The sequence below is a fragment of the Pleurodeles waltl genome, chromosome 3_1 (assembly GCF_031143425.1).
Source record: "Pleurodeles waltl isolate 20211129_DDA chromosome 3_1, aPleWal1.hap1.20221129, whole genome shotgun sequence".
In the NCBI taxonomy this organism is placed as follows: Eukaryota; Metazoa; Chordata; class Amphibia; order Caudata; family Salamandridae; genus Pleurodeles; species Pleurodeles waltl.
The window spans coordinates 94,542,933-94,563,190 of record NC_090440.1 but is presented as its reverse complement, the minus strand read 5'-3'; the positions used below and the strand labels follow the sequence as shown (position 1 = coordinate 94,563,190).

The following is a 20,258-nucleotide window of genomic DNA, read 5'->3' as shown; positions in this document are numbered from 1 at the left end:
GATGGTGCCGCAGCAGCCGGGCTGGCACACAAGCATCAGGGCCACAGCTCTCCACTGAATGAAGCCAAGCAGCCACTTGTATGGATCCGTGGGCCGGCTGGGCTCCTCAGCAGCCGCTAAGGCTGTCTTTGTGGGCCTCTGCTCGTGAGAGGGCAGCAAGGTGCCAGATTCCTTTAAGAGGAGCATGAAAGACCAAACAGATTACCCACTACACCAACAGCATCAAGAGCCATGAGAAACGTGAACTGACTGCACATTTGATTTGTGAGTTTAATTGACACTGCAGCGCTCCATCAAGAGGTCATGTGGGTGGGATTAGCAGAAGGGAAATTAGTAAGCGTAGTGCCACAAGAGAGTATCGTAACCAAAATCACTTTCCTGTGTACTGGATTGACTTTTCTAGGATTTAGTATTGGTGTGTGATTCTTTTCTTGAAGACAAGTACAGGGGCAGACAATGAGGTTATTGTGTCTGTTGGTTGTTGAGTTCTAAACTTGTGCCCACCACATTACCTCCTTGCAAGGCTGTGACTGCTCACCCGTGCTACCCTACCAGTCACGCGCGGAAACCGTACTTTACCCATTTGCAGAGATGTAGCACAACAGATCCCAGGACAGGAGCAGCAAAGTACCTAAACCACCACAATTTGGGCCCAGTAACCCCGTCTGCCCTGAATAAGGGTCTGGAAGAAGAACTGTGGAAAGAAATATGTTGCATAATGCTCAACATAATGCTCAACTTTTAACAATTGAAATAATTATTGTCCCACATGGAAAGGCTGCTCTGACATCAACTTTCCAATAAAATGCACTGCATTGGAAGAGAGTAATACCGAGTAACTAACCTTTCTTTACAGGCCTAAAGATGGAGGGAGGGAGGGGAGGCAGATAATTCAAAGTGCCACTTGAGAGCTAGGTAGCTAGATTCTATATATTGTATGGCAATCTGTAAGAAACTAACTACTCAACTGTAACAATAGTTTTGCAGCTGGACTCTTCTAGATTAACATACTATGCATATATTCAGCTGCCTAGCGGTTACAGTCAGAAGGTACTACTTGTTTTGTTGTTAAACTCTTTTTTATTTAAAAGGGCATGTGCAAAACCAGATCCCTCCAGTTTAGGCTAGATACTCCCTTTGTGTGTGTGCAAATGGTCAGATTATTCCCCCCCCCCCTTGTAGAACAGAGGTGCCTACTAGGCTGCAGAAAAGCAGCAAAGACATACAAGAAGAGAAACCCACCAGAAGCATCAAGAGATAGATGGTATGAAGGAATGTTGCATGAGATGGTAATTTTGAGAATTGTTTTCTCTGGACATGAATGCCATTTTTGATGGAGGGGAGAAGCGGCTAGTTTGGCACTGCTCCCATTGCACCTCATGCAACAAAGCAAGTACACTTTCTGTGACTTTTTAAATACACTCAACCCACTAGGTGGTAGGATATATGCATAGTGGGTTCTAGAAGACATTAATGCTGCAAAACAAAAGCTCTTTTAAGATGATCTGCTTCCAACTTACTTTGCTTTTTCTATCATCTTTTACCTCTTGCCAGCTGTATCTCCCCCGTTCCTATTGCCCACCCTCCATTTCCACTGGCGCATTTGAATCTCAACATGGCCAATACTCAGTCACTAGTTTTGTTACTTGCTCTGACTACTCATTGTAATCCTTTTTAATTCGAAGCCTTTCAGACAGCCCAGCTGTCTGGTTTGTGAATGACATCCTGGGGACATTCAAAAAGCTTCCCTGGGAATGCGTTCAGCTTGTTGCTTACTACTGGCATTTTGGTTTGCAAATCACATTTCCGTGCTTTCCATTTGCTGGCTTTATTTGTTTTAGGCTGTCCAGCTTCAGTTTGTCTCTTCATTTGCCCACCTTATTTACAATATCCTTCTGAGTGCTCCCTTTCTGGAAACAGGCCTTTAATCTTGTTCTTATCATGTCACATTTGCGGTGTATTCAAAGATAGAGGTGGTCAATTATCAGGCTCTGTGTCCAGAGGGAGCCTGGTGTTTATTTTAATTTCTCTGACTTCATGGTGAGAGGATTTATGTGACAACCAATTCTGGTGATTCTAAAGTGTGGTGATAACAAATATTTTAATAGGAGAAAAACAAATCAATACACTAGGTGATGACATTTCCACAAATGATTGTTTGTGCGCTGTATACTTTTATCAGTAAAACTATATGTCTGTGCAAATGTAATGGCCATTTCAATAAAGATGTGTTGTCTTTAATTGCAGTGTGCTACCACACCATGCATACTCCACCCTACGCCACTCCACTATACTCTGCACCATTCCATGCCTCTGCAGTCTACTCTGCACCACTCCACACTAGCCACTCCACTGTACCCACTCCACGTCACTGCACTCTACTCTGCATTATTCCACTATACTGTAAACCACTGCACTCTACCCAAGTACTCTACGCCACTTTACTCAAAAACCAATGCACTCTAGGCCACTGCACTCTACTTTCCGCCACTGCACTCTACTCCAACTATTCTGCACCACTACACTCTACGTCACTGTACTAGACTGTGCAATGCTCAGTGCCACTGCACTCTATGCCGCAGCATGCTACCCCACTCTATATTATTGTGTTCTACATCACTGCACTCTATGCTACTCTGCAACAGTGTACTGTATGACACAGCTCTTTATAGGACTCTACTCTGCAACACTCTACACCTTGCAGTCTAAGCCAATGTACTCGATGCCAATGCATTCTACACCACTGCAGTCTAAGACACTTTACTCTGCAAGACTGCACTCTCCGTCACTAAACTCTATACTACTCTGCACTTTATGCTACAGCACTCTACTCTGCACCACTCAACTCTACAGCAATGCACTCTCCGCCACTCCACTCTCCGCCACTCTAATCTACTCTGCAGTCTACGTCACTCTCCTCTACAATCTATCCTGCACCACTCCACTTTACCTTGCACCACTTCACTTTACTCTGAAATAACCTCCTCTATGCCACTGCACAGTACTTCACTCCACCCTGCACCACTCCACTCTGTGCCATTGCACTTTACGCTACTGCAAACTACTCTGCACCACTGTACTCTACACTACTTTACTCTGCACCACTCAACTCTAACACTGTACTCTGTACCACTTTACTCAAAACCAATGCACTATAAGCCACTGAACTGTATGCCAATCTACTCTGCACCACTGTACTTTATGCCACTCTAATCCACTCTACAACACTCCACTCTGACACTCTACTCCATTAAACTCTACTCCACTCTATGACACTCCACAAAACTCTACTCCACTGTGTGCCACTCTACGACACTACTCTATGACGCTCTACGCAATTCACTCTATGCCACTCCATGCTGCTTTACTCCACTTTGTTCTATGACACACTACTTCACTCTACCCCACTATTCCACTATATGCCACTCCACACCACTCCTCTCTGACATTCCATTGTATGCCATTATATGCCATTCCCCTCTACTACAATACTTCAATCTACAATAAATACAGTTACAGTCTACTCTGCTCTACAACAATCTACACCCTTCCACTCTACGACACTCTACTCCTTCCACAGCACTCCATGCCATTCTACTCTGAGCCACACCATGACTCTACTTCGCTCCATGTTGCTCAACTCTACACCATTCCACGCCACTCCACGCCACACCATAACACTCCACTCTCCTCCACACCACTCTACTTTATGACACTCCACACCACTCTCCTTTACACCACTAACTTATAGCCATGCTGAATAGCAACTAAGCTGGAATACAACATGGCTAAAATATATTGGAAAAGCCAATAGCTTTTGCATAAGCGAAAACTATTGGCTTTGCCAGTGCTTCTTTTTTCCAGCCATACTGTTATCCAAGACTGCTATCTCCTTCCTCTGGCATATTAGTTACAATTCTGCCTTTCACATGGTACACTCACCCCTTTGCCCATTTTTTCTCTACTCTTGCTTGTTTGCCCTCTCATTTATTGCCGACTTGGTTTTTCCCTCATCTGCTTTGCCCTAGGATTGGATCTCCTCTTTAAATCTTCTTACCATTATCTCTAGCTCACCCAGTGTCCTCCTGGACAATCTTTGTTGTTCTCTTTCCCCTTGCCCAGGAATATTCTTCCTGTTTTCTTTTGGGTTTTACTCAATTGTTCTCCTAGGGACTGTCCCCTTCTTTGGGGTCAGAGGGAAACTGATATTTAGCAAATGGTTCTATGTACAGAGGCAATACGTCACCATTGATTAAGACACTTCATAGCTGCCTGGGCACACAGAAAAAGTCTTCTCTGCCAATGTCACACTTCAGCTCACTGGTCAACTGTCAGCTTCACGCTTGCCAAGGACAAGAGCAAATGTTCAACTTCCACACAGGCAGGACTTTGGGATTACCTTAACCAGAGTTTATGCCAAACAATCTGCCATATATTTCACATCAGTGCCGGTCTGGTACAAAACTAGGCTAGAAACTTGCTAGACAATATATGCCTATCATTCTCCTGGAAGAGCTTCGGCATTTCATTATAGGGCAAGGTTAAATCCAGTGAAAGTTCCACTTCAGTCTGATCCCTTCTAGACTCTTAGCTAAGAACAGGCACAGGTGACTTACTGCACATTGCGAAAGAGGAAGCCTGACCCAGCCCAATCATTCTGTTTCGATGCAAATAGTTACAGATCGTGTCATCAAAGGAACATCCCCAGACTTCTACAATTACCTGCAATGTGTAGAGATAAGGTAACCAGACGCAGTCTCCCCATCCCAGGTACCATCCAAAGTGGTCGTGGCAGATGTCAATGGTCTTCAGGTACCAGGCCTCGTTCCAGAAAAAGTCCAACACATAAATGCCCTACAAATGAGCACAGAGAAGGCGTTGGTTAAGCAATTGAGATGAGTCAAAGCCAAGGTAAGCAATGTAATGGTATATTTCAAAGGTGCTTACATGACTGTTTCTATGCATTTAATTAATGTAAATAAACCAGTGTTATTATTTATCTGGAGTGATAGACTTAATACACAAATGGAACATCATGCAACAGAACAAATACATGTAGATGTCAAAGGCATTGCCTAATTAAATTCATGGACTGTTTACAAAGGCAATTAATGAGGAAAATGTGCTGGGGCAGGTGAGAGAGGAACCTAAGTAAGTTTCAACATAAGAGAGCCGCACAGGAAACCAGACCCAGGGATAGGAGAGACATCAATCTATTATGAAGCCAAGCAAAAGAGGTGAGGATAAGGTCAGGTGAACAACCTAGAGATCAACACAAACTATAGAGAAGTGAATTTATGTCATGGAGCCACCACAGATAAAGACAGTTAGAGGTCAAAGCCAGCAATATATTTAAATAGCTTAAAAATCAAAACAAATAACAAAACAGAGAATGGATTGGATGGTAGCAGGAATCAGTAGGAAAGAATAGTGTCATTCTACAGAACAAAGAAAATATCGGTGTTAGTGTAATAGTTAACTTAATCATCTGTAAAAGACTTTGGATGAATAATGAACCAAGAAAACGAAGACAGCTGACATGTTGTGTGGCGCTGGGACACTATCTTTCTCGGCTGTCTTTAAGTTCACAAAGAGATATTGGGAGTCATTTTCTTTGTATACAGAAAACCACTGGACCAAAATAAGAACTAAGTCAAGAATATCCAAACTTGGCCGATGAGGTAGGTAGTTTTTCAGGATAATTTGACATGTTGTATATGACTTCAAAGTACTCTCTTATAATAACCACAAGAAGCCCATTTTGCTTGCGTAGCTACTACAGCAAACAATCATTCTCAGCAAATGTTTGCTGCTCCCTGGTGGCCCTATTTGTAATGTTCCACTGAGGTTTGACTGCTGGCGCGTTGGAGGTGTTGTGGCTGAGGTGCCACTTCTGACTTCTGTTTCCAGTAGCGGCAGGCTGCCTACTTTTTCCCTGTCATAGTATTTAATAATATCTACTGACTTTATTGGTGGCTATTTGCCTTTTTTATCATCGCATCAAAAGTCACATTTTGTTGTGGGTTTCTTTTTTCTGTGTTCAGATCCCCTATACCTTATCTCTTCTCTCCTTGTTAACCAGCACTTCCGTATACCTGTTCCTAGGTCCTTCCTCCACGAAACTGAAGGTAGGTTAATAAGCCCATCTTCTTTTACAACTCCTACTGTGCTGAGAGGTTTATAAAGCTTTTGAGATGTCATGAAGTGTGTTACCTGTGCAACCGTATTGTTACTTAAGCCAAGCTGCACATCTTACAACTAAACAGTTATCTCCTCAGGACATCTGCAAATCAAGCATGTGGGTACCATGTGCATAAATGTTTGAGCACACAAGTAGTATCTTTAATCAACATCTTCAATTTGACAAGACTGTTCTAGACTTGGTCCACAAATTCAGACCTACTGGAGGATCTCTTGAACCCAATCGATTATTAAGTTGGACAGGGGTGCAACAATGAAACACTGAATCTAGGTACTGCACCAAACAAGAAGACTACATCACTGATGCCCAAAGACATACTTCTAAAACTCCCATTATGCAATCCCAGGTCACATTCCCTGGAAAATAAACAAGACAATCCACACCTGGCTGAAATGAAAGAGGTCAGACATCCAGCACTGTTACCTTCTGTGGTGTCAAATGAGATAATGGAAATAATCAAAAGCAGGATTTTCCAACAAGTAGCTCGTGAGCTAGTGGTGGCTCGCCAGCTATGTTAAAGTAGCTCTGCTATGTGCAGCCGAGTCTACCAAACTAGAAGCAGCCGCTAGGTTGAATTAATATATCTATCCCAAAATGAAAACAGTGCATTTAAGGTGAAAATGTGTTTATTTTCAGAACTCATAAGCTGATAGTTTGCGCAAATTTTTTTTTAACAATATTTGAGCTATGCAGCATAAGGAAGATGTATGACTCATATTAGCACCAGATAATTACAGCTTTGGCTGATATGTATTACCCATGTAGAAGAGTTCCAAATTGATAAAGCCTTTTTTACATTACTGGTGGCAACCTTGTATGTGGCACTGAGGTGATCACTGCTTGTAATCTTGCACGGGTTGTCTCTAATGTAACCTTGTCTAATATGCTTGCTATAAAAGTAGCTCGGGTGATATTCATTGAACATAAGTATCTTTTATAAACACAAAAAGAAAGGAGCCCCCTGATCTGAGACAGTCAATCGGAAAAAGTGCATTTCATATAAGATGCATTGTATGGTGTTTTTCTTCGTATATCACTGTCTGCCCAAATTACTTTTGACTCATCACAAACTTAAAAGTTGATTCATAGGCCAGTTTGAATCCAGAAATATTTTTAAAAGAAAGTTGATAAAGGTGGATATTACCAGGATCTTTCTACAGGCATAAAATATCAGGTTCAATGCTGGCTCCAACAAACAAAGGACATACAGATGGGGACACCCATTTTTTAAAAACTCAGTTACAAAGCACTACAATATAGCCAACCCCAACATGAAAAATTGTGTGAAACAATTAACTGTCTTAATAAAGAGGTGCCTAACTCTATTCCATGAACATTGGAACCATGCCCAATTTCAAGATAAACATTAAGTAAATTGTTCCCTTTTAGATTTCATCTATGTAAATTTTGCTCAAGTGGAAACCGTGAAAACAAGTCAAGACTGCAGCGCATACTGATGGATTTCATCATTTTGTTTATCTGCTTTACCATCCGCCTCAGGGAGATGTAAGGGGGGTCTAGGGGTTCTGATCTTAAAGAATGGTCTTCTAAAAGCTGGAATAATTACATGTATGTCCTGTTCTCAAATTTTGCGTTTAGTAATTCCAGGAATTATGGATGTTTTATTATAATTTTTTATTTTCATTATTTTGTTAATCACCCCATTGAGTTGATAAGGGTATCTCTCAAGGCATCCGACAAATGGGGCCATTCTTTGGATGGGTGATTTGAACTTTGCTACCTGTCCCCCTGCCGGCACCTGGGTGTGCAGGGTTTCTGATCTGTCAAAGGATAACTTGACGCATTTCCTTCCCACCTCTTACGGGAATGTCCTGAACCAGAGCATAATGAAGTTCAACTTATTTTTTTGTTCTGATTTCTTCAGGGTAGTGACTCTATCCTGCAACCTTAATTAGTAAAGTAAAGGGCTCAACAATAGACTTTATTTTGTTTTCGCCCCACATAGTCCCACTTATTCAGGACTCCTTTATTGCGACCTCCATATTAAGTGATCATAATCCCAGTGGCTTAGTTCTATCATGTTTCTCTCTCAAGGTGCAAAAGCATTGCCGTTCCTCTGTCACTCAGCTTTCTAAGAGTAAGGGTATCTGTCTTACATAGGACAAAGTCAATCGTAGTAAATTTTTGGAAAAGCTAATCTCTGAGAAATATAAGGGCCTTTTGACTTGTCTGTCTGATAAGGCCAGCGATGTAGGGGTTGTTGAGAGCCTTCACAGCATTTCTAAACATGCTTCTAGCTTGTTGATCTTCCAACCGAAGACTTTGGATGTAAGTTCTTTTATGTTGCAAGCTTCGAGTCGGGTTGTGGCGGCCGCGGTTCAGCTCCTGGGCCGCCAGTCATGTCACACTCCTTTATTTTGTGCATTTCCTCGCACGAGGCCCTGGGGTTTTCTCACGCCTCGACGAGCTTGGAGTGCGGCGCAACCTGGGAGCTAGTGACAGGCCCTTCCCCCCACATTGGCACTTACCTGGTTCTTTGTTTTCTTCTGTTCTTTTCTCTTCTGTTTTTGCGCTCTCCTTTTATTCTCTGTCTCTTGTTGGGTGGAGCCATGTTTTTTGCTCCTTTTTTCCCCAGCATGTCTTTCTCTTCCCTGCATGCATCAGGATGCCTATCTAACATGGTGACTTCATCTATATTCCTATGGTAGTTTTTCCCAAACTAACATGGCGTCTTTTCCCCTCCTGAAGGTCACTTCCTGTTCTTGGGTATATAAGGTCTAAGACACTTGGGGGGTCATTCCTACATTGGCGGGCGGCGGGCGCCGCCCGCCAAGCGGGAACCGCCACTTGGCCGCTCCGCGGTCAAAAGACCGCGGAGGCCATTCAGACTTTCCTGCTGGGCCGGCGGGCGCCCGCCAAGGGAGCGCCCGCCGGCCCAGCGGGAAAGGCCCTGCAACATTGAAGCCGGCTCCGAATGGAGCCGGGGGTGTTGCAGGGGTGCGACGGGTGCAGTTGCACCCGTCGCGATTTTCACTGTCTGCTATGCAGACAGTGAAAATCATGCTGGGGCCCTGTTAGGGGGCCCCTGCACTGCCCATGCCAGTGGCATGGGCAGTGCAGGGGCCCCCAGGGCCCCACGACACCCGTTCCCGCCATCCTGTTTCTGGTGGTGAAAACCACCAGAAACAGGCTGGCGGGAAGGGGGTCGGAATCCCCTTGGCGGCGCTGCTTGCAGCGCCGCCATGGAGGATTCTCCCAGCCGGGGGTAATTCGTCGGGAAACCGCCGGACCCGGCTGGGCGACCGCGGCTAGCCTGTTGGCGGTGCTTCCGGCGACCTCCACCCTGGCGGGTCACCCATACCTCGGCCAAGGCAGGACCTACAAGCAGCAAGGCCATCCTGCAGATAAATCTGGTAAGCGACGAGTCAACTGTGACATTTTAAACGGTTTAACCCTAGCTACTCCACTACCTTAAAAGAGCTAAAAAGAACATCCCCTCGTAACATGGCACAAGGCAGATTGCTTAGGGCATCGAATAAAGCCACAGTAGAGTCTAAAGAACAGGGAATTCAGAAACAAGCTTGGGATGACCTACAAGAGGCTTCAGCCCTTAGGGATTCTAGAGCCGTCTGGGAGGTTATCAACAGGTCTTACTCCTCTGAGGACTATCAGCCTAATTTAGAATGTCATATCTCTGCAGACAATTGGGTTGATCACTTTTCTAAAATCTTTAGTGATGACATGCAAATCCTAGGAGAGGTTCCACCTCCGTCCCCTGATGAAATCCTTGCCCTATGTAATACTATTGATGTTAGTATTGTAACCAGAGCTATTTTAAGATCTTCTGCTGGTAAGGTGCCTGCCCCAGATGGGGTCTCTTTTGATGTTCATAGACAGAACCCCTCCTTCTGGGCTCCTCTGTTAACAAATGTTTTTTGTAATGCAGTAAGAGGAGAGATTCCCAATACCTGGGGAGATTCGATTCTGGTTCCCATTTTTAAAAAGGCAGTAGAAATCAGCCCTCTTGTCACAGATCGAACTCCCTCTTGGCTACCTCTGTTAAGATACTGGAAAGAGTCATCCTCCAATTTCTGAGGGATTGGGCTGCAGACAATACATTTTTTTGGGAGGCCCAATATGGCTTCCATCCGGGAGTCGGCACCGTTGAGCAAACACTGAAACTCCTTTTGATCTCAGAACTATGGGTATGGGCACTTCATATGGCTTTCATGGATCTTTCAAGCGCTTTTGATTTGGCGGATAGGGGTAAACTATGGCTAATGATGGGAAAAGCAGGGATTGACCCTGGTATGACAGACCTATTAAAATGTCTGCATTGGGCAACCAAGGCTCAGGTTCGCTATGGGACAAATGGTGAATGTACCCCCCCCCGCCCCCCATTTCTGTTTCAGTGAGGGTGTAAGACAGGGTTATATTTTAGCTCCCTTTTTATATCTCTATTATATCAATGCCAATGAGAAGGAGCTGGTGATAAGAGGTAAAGATCTGCCTAGAATTGGGAACTGTGCTGTCCCCAAATTGCGTTACGCAGATGTCATGGTCCTAATTGCTCACACTGCAAATAGTCCCCAGTTATTACTAGATATTTGTAACAATTTTATGGGGGAACTGAATTTGAAAATCAACCATCAGAAATCCCACATAATGATATGTGGCCCAAAAGACACCCGCTCTCGCTTGCATAATATATCGGGGAACCCCATGTCTAGAGTAAATAAGTTTGATTATTTGGGTGTCCTGTTGTCTAGTGACCTGACTTGGAACAAACTTCTGAGACAAAAGCCTGTAAATTTGAAGGTGCCATCGATGTTGTTTTTAGGTTTGCCATGAGATTCAGACAAAAGGCCATTAAAGAACTTACCACTTTATACACGAGCAAGTGTGTTCCTCAGAGGACATATGGGCCTGGTGTTTGGGGTTCAATTAACTCTGGTAATCTCCAAATTACTGACAATACATTTTGTCTTGGTTACTAGCAATGTCTAGAAGTAAGGCTAGCCTTATTACTCATTTGAAAGTTGGCCTCCCCTTTTTGGAGGATATAGTTCAGGTCGCCCCACTGCTGCTGTGGCTTAAAATCTGGCTTTCACTTTGTACATCCTAAATCCTCGGGTGCGTCGCACCAGAGGATTTTGTTTTGTTTTTTTTTGCCCCAGGGAGACACGGAAGCTCTTCCGTGTCTCCCCCCACCCCCCACCCGCCCCTTTGTGACATCACAAAGTTGATTTCCCCATCGGAGCAGGAAGCAGCCTTGCGGCCGCTTCCTGCTCCGATGGGGAAAACGGCCTTCCCCACGTTCGGGAAGGCCTCGTAGGAAAGGTGAGAGTCTCCCCTTTCTTACGAGGCCTTCTGAAAGTGTTTCCTGGCCCCTGATCGCAGCTGCGATCGGGGGCCAGGAAACATCACTAGACGCCAGGGATTTCACTTGGGGGGGTCGCCCCCCTCGGAAAACGGGCCGGTTCCCCCCCCCCCCCGGGCATATTTTTTTTAAAACAGGTAGTCCCCCCCCCCCGGGGCAACATTTTTTTTTCTTCAAAAAATAAAAATACAAAAATAAAAAATGGACAGGGGGTCGCCCATGGGCAGGGCGACCCCCTGTGGGGGCAATATTTTTTTTAGTTGTTGTAGGGTTTCCCTGGGGGCCATTTTGCCCCCCCAAGGAAACCATACAACAACTAAAAAAATAGATCTATATATATATATATATATATATATATAGATATATCTATGTACATGGATATATCTATGTACATGGATATATCTATAGATAGATATATAGATATATGTATATATATATAGATCTATCTATAGATATAGCTATGTAGATATATATATATATCACTTTTGTCAATATGTGTGTGATTTACCTGGGGGCTGCGATCGGCCCCCAAGAAAACCAGACCCACATATAAAAGAGATATATGGAAAATGTCACTTACCCAGTGTACATCTGTTCGTGGCATGGGACGCTGCAGATTCACATGCTTTGCACATCCCGCCATCTAGTGTTGGGCTCGGAGTGTTACAAGTTGTTTTTCTTCGAAGAAGTCTTTTTCGAGTCACGAGATCGAGGGACACCTCCCCTTTCGGCTCCATTGCGCATGGGCGTCGACTCCATCTTAGATTGTTTTTCCCCGCAGAGGGTGAGGTAGGAGTTGTGTATTATGGTAATAGTGCCCATGCAATGGAGTAAGTATGTATGTACATAATGTGGTTTAAAGTGATATATTTACAAATTTACAAATGTTCAAGATCAACTTCAAACGGTTACAGACTCCCGGGGAGGCGGGCGGGCGCATGTGAATCTGCAGCGTCCCATGCCACGAACAGATGTACACTGGGTAAGTGACATTTTCCATTCCATGGCATGTGTAGCTGCAGATACACATGCTTTGCATAGACTAGTAAGCAGTTATCTCCCCAAAAGCGGTGGTTCAGACTGTAGGAGTTGAAGTTGTTTGGAACAAAGTTAGTAGAAGTCTTGTCCTACTGTGGCTTGTTGTGTGGTTAACACGTCCACGCAGTAGTGTTTGGTAAACGTATGAGGCGTAGACCATGTGGCTGCCTTACATATTTCAGTCATTGGAATGTTTCCTAGAAAGGCCATGGTAGCACCTTTCTTTCTAGTTGAGTGTGCCTTTGGTGTTATAGACAGCTCATTTTTTGCTTTGAGATAACAGGTTTGAATGCATTTAACTATCCATCTAGCAATGCCTTGTTTGGATACTGGGTTTCCTGTATGAGGTTTTTGGAAAGCAACAAACAATTGTTTGGTTTTTCGAATTTGTTTTGTTCTGTCAATGTAGTACATTAACGCTCTTTTGATGTCTAATGTATGTAGTGCTCTTTCAGCTACGGAATCTGGCTCTGGAAAGAACACTGGTAGTTCCACTGTTTGATTCAAGTGGAACAGTGATATGACTTTTGGTAAGAACTTAGGATTTGTTCGTAAAACTACTTTATGCTTGTGTATTTGAATAAAGGGTTCTTGTATGGTAAATGCTTGTATCTCACTTACTCTTCTTAGAGATGTGATGGCAATTAGAAATGCTACTTTCCATGTTAAGTATTGTATCTCACATGAGTGCATGGCTTCAAACGGTGGACCCATGAGCCGTGTTAAGACAATGTTAAGGTTCCACGAAGGAACTGGTGGCATCCTTGGTGGGATAATTCTTTTCAGACCCTCCATAAAAGCCTTTATGACTGGGATCCTAAATAGTGATGTTGAATGCGTAATTTGCAGATAAGCCGAAATAGCGGTGAGATGAATTTTAATAGATGAAAAAGCTAGCTTTGACTTTTGTAAGTGCAGTAGGTAGCTGACGATGTCTTTAGCAGATGCGTGTAAGGGTTGTATTTGTTTATTATGGCAGTAATAAACAAATCTTTTCCACTTATTTGCATAGCAATGTCTTGTGGTTGGTTTCCTAGCTTCTTTTATGACCTCCATACATTCTTGTGTGAGGTCCAGATGTCCGAATTCTAAGACTTCAGCGATGCTGGATTTGGGTGTCTGATCCGTTGTTTGTGTTGGGTTAACAGATCTGGTCTGTTTGGTAGTTTGACATGAGGCACTACTGAGAGGTCTAGCAGTGTTGTATACCAGGGTTGTCTTGCCCAAGTTGGTGCTATTAGTATGAGTTTGAGTTTGTTTTGACTCAATTTATTTACCAGATATGGAAGGAGTGGGAGAGGGGGAAAAGCGTATGCAAATATCCCTGACCAACTCATCCATAACGCATTGCCCTGAGACTGATCCTGTGGGTGTCTGGATGCGAAGTTTTGGCATTTTGCGTTTTCTTTTGTTGCAAATAGGTCTATTTGTGGTGTTCCCCATCTTTGGAAGTAGGTGTTTAGTATTTGTGGGTGAATCTCCCATTCGTGGATCTGCTGGTGATCCCGAGAGAGATTGTCTGCTAACTGATTCTGAATCCCTGGAATATACTGTGCTATTAGGCGAATGCGGTTGTGAATCGTCCAATGCCATATTCTTTGTACCAGGAGACACAACTGTGTTGAGTGTGTTCCTCCTTGTTTGTTCAGATAATACATCGTTGTCATGTTGTCTGTTTTGACAAGAATGTGTTTGTGTCTTATTATAGGTTGAAATGCTTTCAACGCTAGAAACACTGCCAGTAGTTCTAAGTGATTTATGTGAAACTGTCTCTGCTGAGTGTCCCATTGTCCTTGGATGCTGTGTTGGTTGAGGTGTGCTCCCCACCCTATCATGGAGGCATCTGTCGTTATTATGTATTGAGGCACTGGGTCTTGGAAAGGCCGCCCTTGGTTTAAATTTATATTGTTCCACCATTGAAGCGAGGTGTATGTTTGGCGGTCTATCAACACTAGATCTAGAAGTTGACCCTGTGCCTGTGACCATTGTGATGCTAGGCACTGTTGTAAGGGACGCATGTGCAATCTTGCGTTTGGGACAATGGCTATGCATGGGGACATCATGCCTAATAGTTTCATCACCATCTTGACTTGTATCTTTTGTTTTGGATACATGGCCTGTATTACATTGTGAAATGCCTGTACCCTTTGCGGACTTGGAGTGGCAATCCCTTTTGTTGTGTTGATTGTCGCCCCTAAGTATTGCTGTGTTTGACACGGCTGAAGGTGTGACTTTGTGTAGTTGAGTGAGAAACCTAGTTTGTGGAGGGTTTCTATGACATACTTTGTGTGTTGTGAACACCGTTCTTGCATGTTGGTTTTGACTAACCAATCGTCTAGGTAAGGGAACACATGTATTTGCTGCCTTCTGATATGAGCAGCTACTACTGCCAGGCATTTTGTAAAAACTCTTGGCGCAGTTGTAATCCCGAATGGCAACACTTTGAATTGGTAATGTACCCCTTGGAATACAAACCTTAAGTACTTTCTGTGTGAAGGATGTATCGGTATATGGAAGTATGCATCCTTTAGGTCTAGTGTTGTCATGTAGTCTTGTTGTTTGAGCAGTGGGATTACGTTCTGTAATGTCACCATGTGAAAGTGATCTGATTTGATGTAGGTATTTAATGTTCTTAGATCTAATATGGGTCTTAGATTCTTGTCCTTTTTGGGTATGAGAAAGTACAGAGAGTAAACTCCTGTTCTTTTCTGTTGAATTGGTACTAATTCTATTGCTCCTTTTTGAAGCAACGTTTGGACCTCTAGTCCTAGAAGATCCATGTGTTGTTTTGACATATTGTGTGTTTTCGGTGGGACGCTTGGAGGGAATTTGTGAAATTCTATGCAATAACCATGCTGGATAATTGCTAGGACCCAAGTGTCTGTAGTTATTTCCTCCCAATGTTTGTAAAACTTGGTTAGTCTTCCCCCCACAGGTGTTAGGTGCTGGGGATTGGAGTTTTGGGACTTTGGAACTTTCCTCTACTCTTTTGGAATTGTCCCCCTCTATATTGTCCCCGAAAACTTCCCCGCTGATATTGGCTCTGATAAGTGGGCCTTGTTTGTGAGGTTGTGGGTTCTGTAGTTTGTCCTCGAAACCCCCCTCTAAACTGAGTTTTGCGAAATGTGCCTCTGCTCTGTGGGGAGTAGAGTGCGCCCATGGCTTTGCCCGTCTCAGTGTATTTTTTAAGTTTTTCGATAGCAGTGTCCACCTCCGGCCCAAACAACTGCTGTCCGTTAAAAGGCATATTACGCACGGCTTGTTGTATTTCCGGCTTGAATCCTGACGTACGCAACCATGCATGTCTCCTTATGGTTACTGCTGTACTGTATTTACTGTCCTAGCAGCTGTATCTGCTGCATCCATTGCTGACCGTATCTGATTATTTGAGATACTTTGTCCTTCTTCCACCACTTGTTGTGCCCTCTTCTGGAACTCCTTGGGTAAGTGTTCAATGAAATGTTGCATTTCGTCCCAATGAGCCCTATCATATCTTGCCAGCAGTGCCTGTGAGTTGGCAATACGCCATTGGTTGGCAGCTTGTGCTGCAACCCTTTTCCCCGCAGCGTCGAACTTGCGACTCTCCTTGTCTGGAGGTGGTGCATCTCCTGAGGTGTGAGAGTTTGCTCTCTTGCGAGCTGCCCCTCTCTCGGTGCCGACTTGTTTCGGTGCCGCTCTCTTGGTGCCGAACTTGCTCGGACCCGCTGTCTCGGGCTCGAGTTTGCTGTGTGCCGGTATCTCGACCGGAGTCGGATGACTTCGACACATGCGTGCCCTTTTTCCGTGCCGATGGTCGGTCACCTATTTTTCGGGTTAAGCCATGGCCTGCTGGCGGTGGCGTCCCCTGGGCTTTTGTGGTCCTCTTGTGAGTTTTGTGTGTCGACGTCTTACTCACGGTTGTAGGCGTCCCTTCGGGATCGAGCTCTTCCGAGTCCGAGTCCTGAATGAAAAAGGTTTCTTCTTCCTCCTCCAAGCGTGTTTGTCCTGTCGGCACCGACGCCATTTGTAGTCTTCTTGCTCTTCGGTCTCTTAGTGTCTTCCTCGACCGAAACGCTCGACAGGCTTCACAAGTATCTTCTTTGTGTTCTGGAGACAAACACAAGTTACAGACCAGGTGCTGATCTGTATACGGATACTTGTTGTGGCATTTGGGGCAGAAGCGGAATGGGGTCCGTTCCATCAGCCTTGAAGAGACATGTGGTCGGCCGACCAGGCCCCGACGGGGGATCGAAAAAAAAACGAAGGGCCACCGGAGCTCTTCAAAAGTCGGTGTCGATCTGTTGTAACTAACCCGATACCGAACGCAAACAATACCGTCTAATTTTCCGAGATTCTAACAATCTTTCCGAACCGAAACACGTCCGAACCCGATGGCGGAAAAAAAACAATCTAAGATGGAGTCGACGCCCATGCGCAATGGAGCCGAAAGGGGAGGAGTCCTTCGATCTCGTGACTCGAAAAAGACTTCTTTGAAGAAAAACAACTTGTAACATTCCGAGCCCAACACTAGATGGCGGGATGTGCAAAGCATGTGTATCTGCAGCTACACATGCCATCGAACATATATATTTATATATAGATTTGCCACCAGTTGTCTTGCAGTTGCAGCTTGCGTCTTCAAAGCAATGCACATACTTCAACTGACGCTTTTCAACTGTAGCTTTTAGGCAGCAATAAAAAAGTCAAGTAAGTATTGTGACTATGTTTCTGCTACAAAAGGGTCAGACTTGTCTAGTGGCAGATTTAGTGCCATAAAGAAGCGCAGAAGGTTTATATGCCTACTGCAAAGAGCAAATCTGTATTTTATGTAAATAGCTGAGTACATTAGTAAAGTCAGCCATTACCTGCGCTATATTACAAATGAAATGTATGTGCGGGGTGGAGGGCGGCTATGGAGAGATGAAGGGCACTTTTGCTGGGTGGTAATGAGGGAATCCGAGGAGGAGGGAGTGGGAGCACCAATAATGATTGTTGGACTGGGCGCAGGAGGTGCTAAAGACTGTGACAAATGGTATGTGACAAGGTATTTTTTGAGTGTCTTGAAAGAACGTGCTGATTGAGGGAAGAAGTGCAGGTAAGGTGGCCTCTACTGTTGCACGTATCTCACACACACCATTGATTTTGTGACTGTCTACGTAGGCGTAGTGTTTTAGAGCAACAGTTTAGCCAATAGCAGAGATGGCATCTTGATGGATGACTGCTGCCGTCACTCGGGTTATAGAGGACAGCTCTGACATAGGATCAGAGACTGAGACATCAGATACTGGGACAGCATCTGAGGGATAGGACAATGGCGCAGACTCTGGGAGTGATTTTTCAGTCGGAGGAGTCCCATTCGATAACTCCTCTTCCAGGACATTATGAGGGAGGTGATGAGGACAGTCCTGCTGTCCCTTCGCAAGCAGTCTGTGCAACTGGGTAATAGTGGGTTAGCCCAACCCAGAGAGCAGGTGAATGCGGCAGCAAGCAGAGAGAGAGAGTGCTCTCTTGGGAGCTCCCCAATTTAGTTCAGCCCCAAATTCCACCGCCCAAATCGTATTGTGGAGACATCAAAATTATCTTTTGCAAAACAAACTGTTTTTGTAAAGCAGGCACCTGTGTTTTTGGTCCTGGGTTCGGCGGCCATATAGAGAAACACACTAAACCCAAACATTTCTGGAAACTAGACATTCGGGGGGAGTCCACAGAGGTGTGACTTGTGTGGATTCCCCAAAGTTTTCTTACCCAGAATACCCTGCAAAGCTGAAATGTTGAATAAAAACTCTATTTTTCTCGCATTTCTGTCACACAAATTACAGGAATATGCTGGGATCCACAAAATTCCTACCACCCAGTGATTCCTCACCTGTCCTGATAAAAACACTACCCCACTTGAGTGCCTACACCTAGTGCCTGCGTCAGGAATGGATCACCCCAGGGTCAACAGCTGCCTCATGTAAGGACCAACATTGACTGTTGTGTAATCTATTCCTGTCGCGGGCACAAGGCCTATCCACACAAGTGAGGTACCATTTTTATCGGGAGACTTAGGGGAATGCTGGGTGGAAGGAAATTTGTGGCTCCTCTCAGATTCCAGAACTTTCTGTCACCGAAATGAGAGGAAAAAGTGTTATTTTGGCCACATTTTGATGTTTGCAAAGGATTCTGGGTAACAGAACCTGGTCAGAGCCCCACAAGTCACCCCATCTTGTATTCCCCTGGGTTTTTAGTTTTCAAAAATGCGCTGGTTTGCTAGGTTTCCCCAGGTGCCGGCTGAGCTAGAGGCCAGAATCCACAGCTAGGCACTTTGCAAAAATCAGCTCTGTTTTCTGTCAAAAAATGGGATGTGTCCACGTTGTGTTTTGGGGCATTTCCTGTCGCGGGCGCTAGGCCTACCCACACAAGTGAGGTATCATTTTTATCGGGAGACTTGGGGGAACATAGAATAGCAAAACAAGTGTTATTGCCCCTTATCTTTCTCTACATTTTTTCCTTCCAAATATAAGAGAGTGTGTAAAAAAGACGTCTATTCGAGAAATGCCCTGCAATTCACATGCTAGTATGGGCACCCCGGAATTCAGAGATGTGCAAATAACCACTGCTCCTCAAAACCTTATCTTGAGCCCATTTTGGAAATGCAAAGGTTTTCTTGATACCTATTTTTCACTCTTCATATTTCAGCAAATGAATTGCTGTATACCCAGTATAGAATGAAAACCAACTGCAGGGTGCAGCTCATTTATTGGCTCTGGGTACCTAGGGTTCTTGATGAACCTACAAGCCCTTTATATCCCCGCAACCAGAAGAGTCCAGCAGAAATAACGGTATATTGCTTTCAAAAATCTGACATCGCAGGAAAAAGTTACAGACTAAAACATAAAGAAAAATGGCTGTTGTTCTCAGCTCAATTTCAATATTTTTTTATTTCAGCTGTTATTTTCTGTAGGAAAACCATGTAGGATCTACACAAATGACCCCTTGCTGAATTCAGAATTTTGTCTAGTTTTCAGAAATGTTTAGCTTTCCGGGATCCAGCATTGGTTTCACACCCATTCCTGTCACTAACTGGAAGGAGGCTGAAAGCACCAAAAATAGTATAAATGGGGTATGTCCCAGTAAAATGCCAAATTTGTGTTCAAAAATGTGGTTTTCTGATTCAAGTCTGCCCGTTCCTGAAAGGTGGGAAGATGGTGATTTTAGCACCAGAAACCCTTTGTTGATGGCATTTTCAGGGAAAAAACCACAAGCCTTCTTCGGCAGCCCTTTTTCCAATTTTTTGGGAAAAAAAAGGAATTTTAACTGTATTTTGGCTAATTTCTTGGTCTCCTCCAGGGGAAACCACAAACTCTGGGTACCATTAGAATCCCTAGGATGTTGGACAAAAGGATGCAAATTTGGCGTGGATAGCTTATGTGGACAAAAAGTTATGAAGGCCTAAGCGCGAACCTCCCCAAATAGCCAAAAAAGGGCTCAGCACTGGGGGTTGGGTAAGGCCCAGCAGCTAAGAGGTTAAAGACTGTTTAAGGTAACACCAGGTGGCCTGTATCACATGGTTAATCTATGTCCACAAGCCCCTTTAGAAACTTGGGTTGTCAAAATTCTTCTTTTTGCCTAATGATATTCCTAGTAGTACAAAAAACATGGTGAAATCCCTTTTTACATCTTACAAAATCCAAGTTAGACTTGCTTTATGCCAAT

The 20,258-nt window shown here is 44.2% G+C and overlaps 1 protein-coding gene across 1 annotated transcript in view; it reads right to left on the bottom strand.

Annotated features, from left to right (window-relative positions):
• DHCR7 (7-dehydrocholesterol reductase) overlaps window positions 1–20,258 on the bottom strand; it is an 83,747-nt gene that overhangs the window by 1,678 nt on the left and 61,811 nt on the right. Inside the window, exon 7 of the mRNA XM_069221910.1 lies at window positions 4,723–4,854. Within this exon, the coding sequence (XP_069078011.1) occupies window positions 4,723–4,854 (132 nt within the window). The remainder of the gene's footprint in view (window positions 1–4,722; window positions 4,855–20,258) is intronic.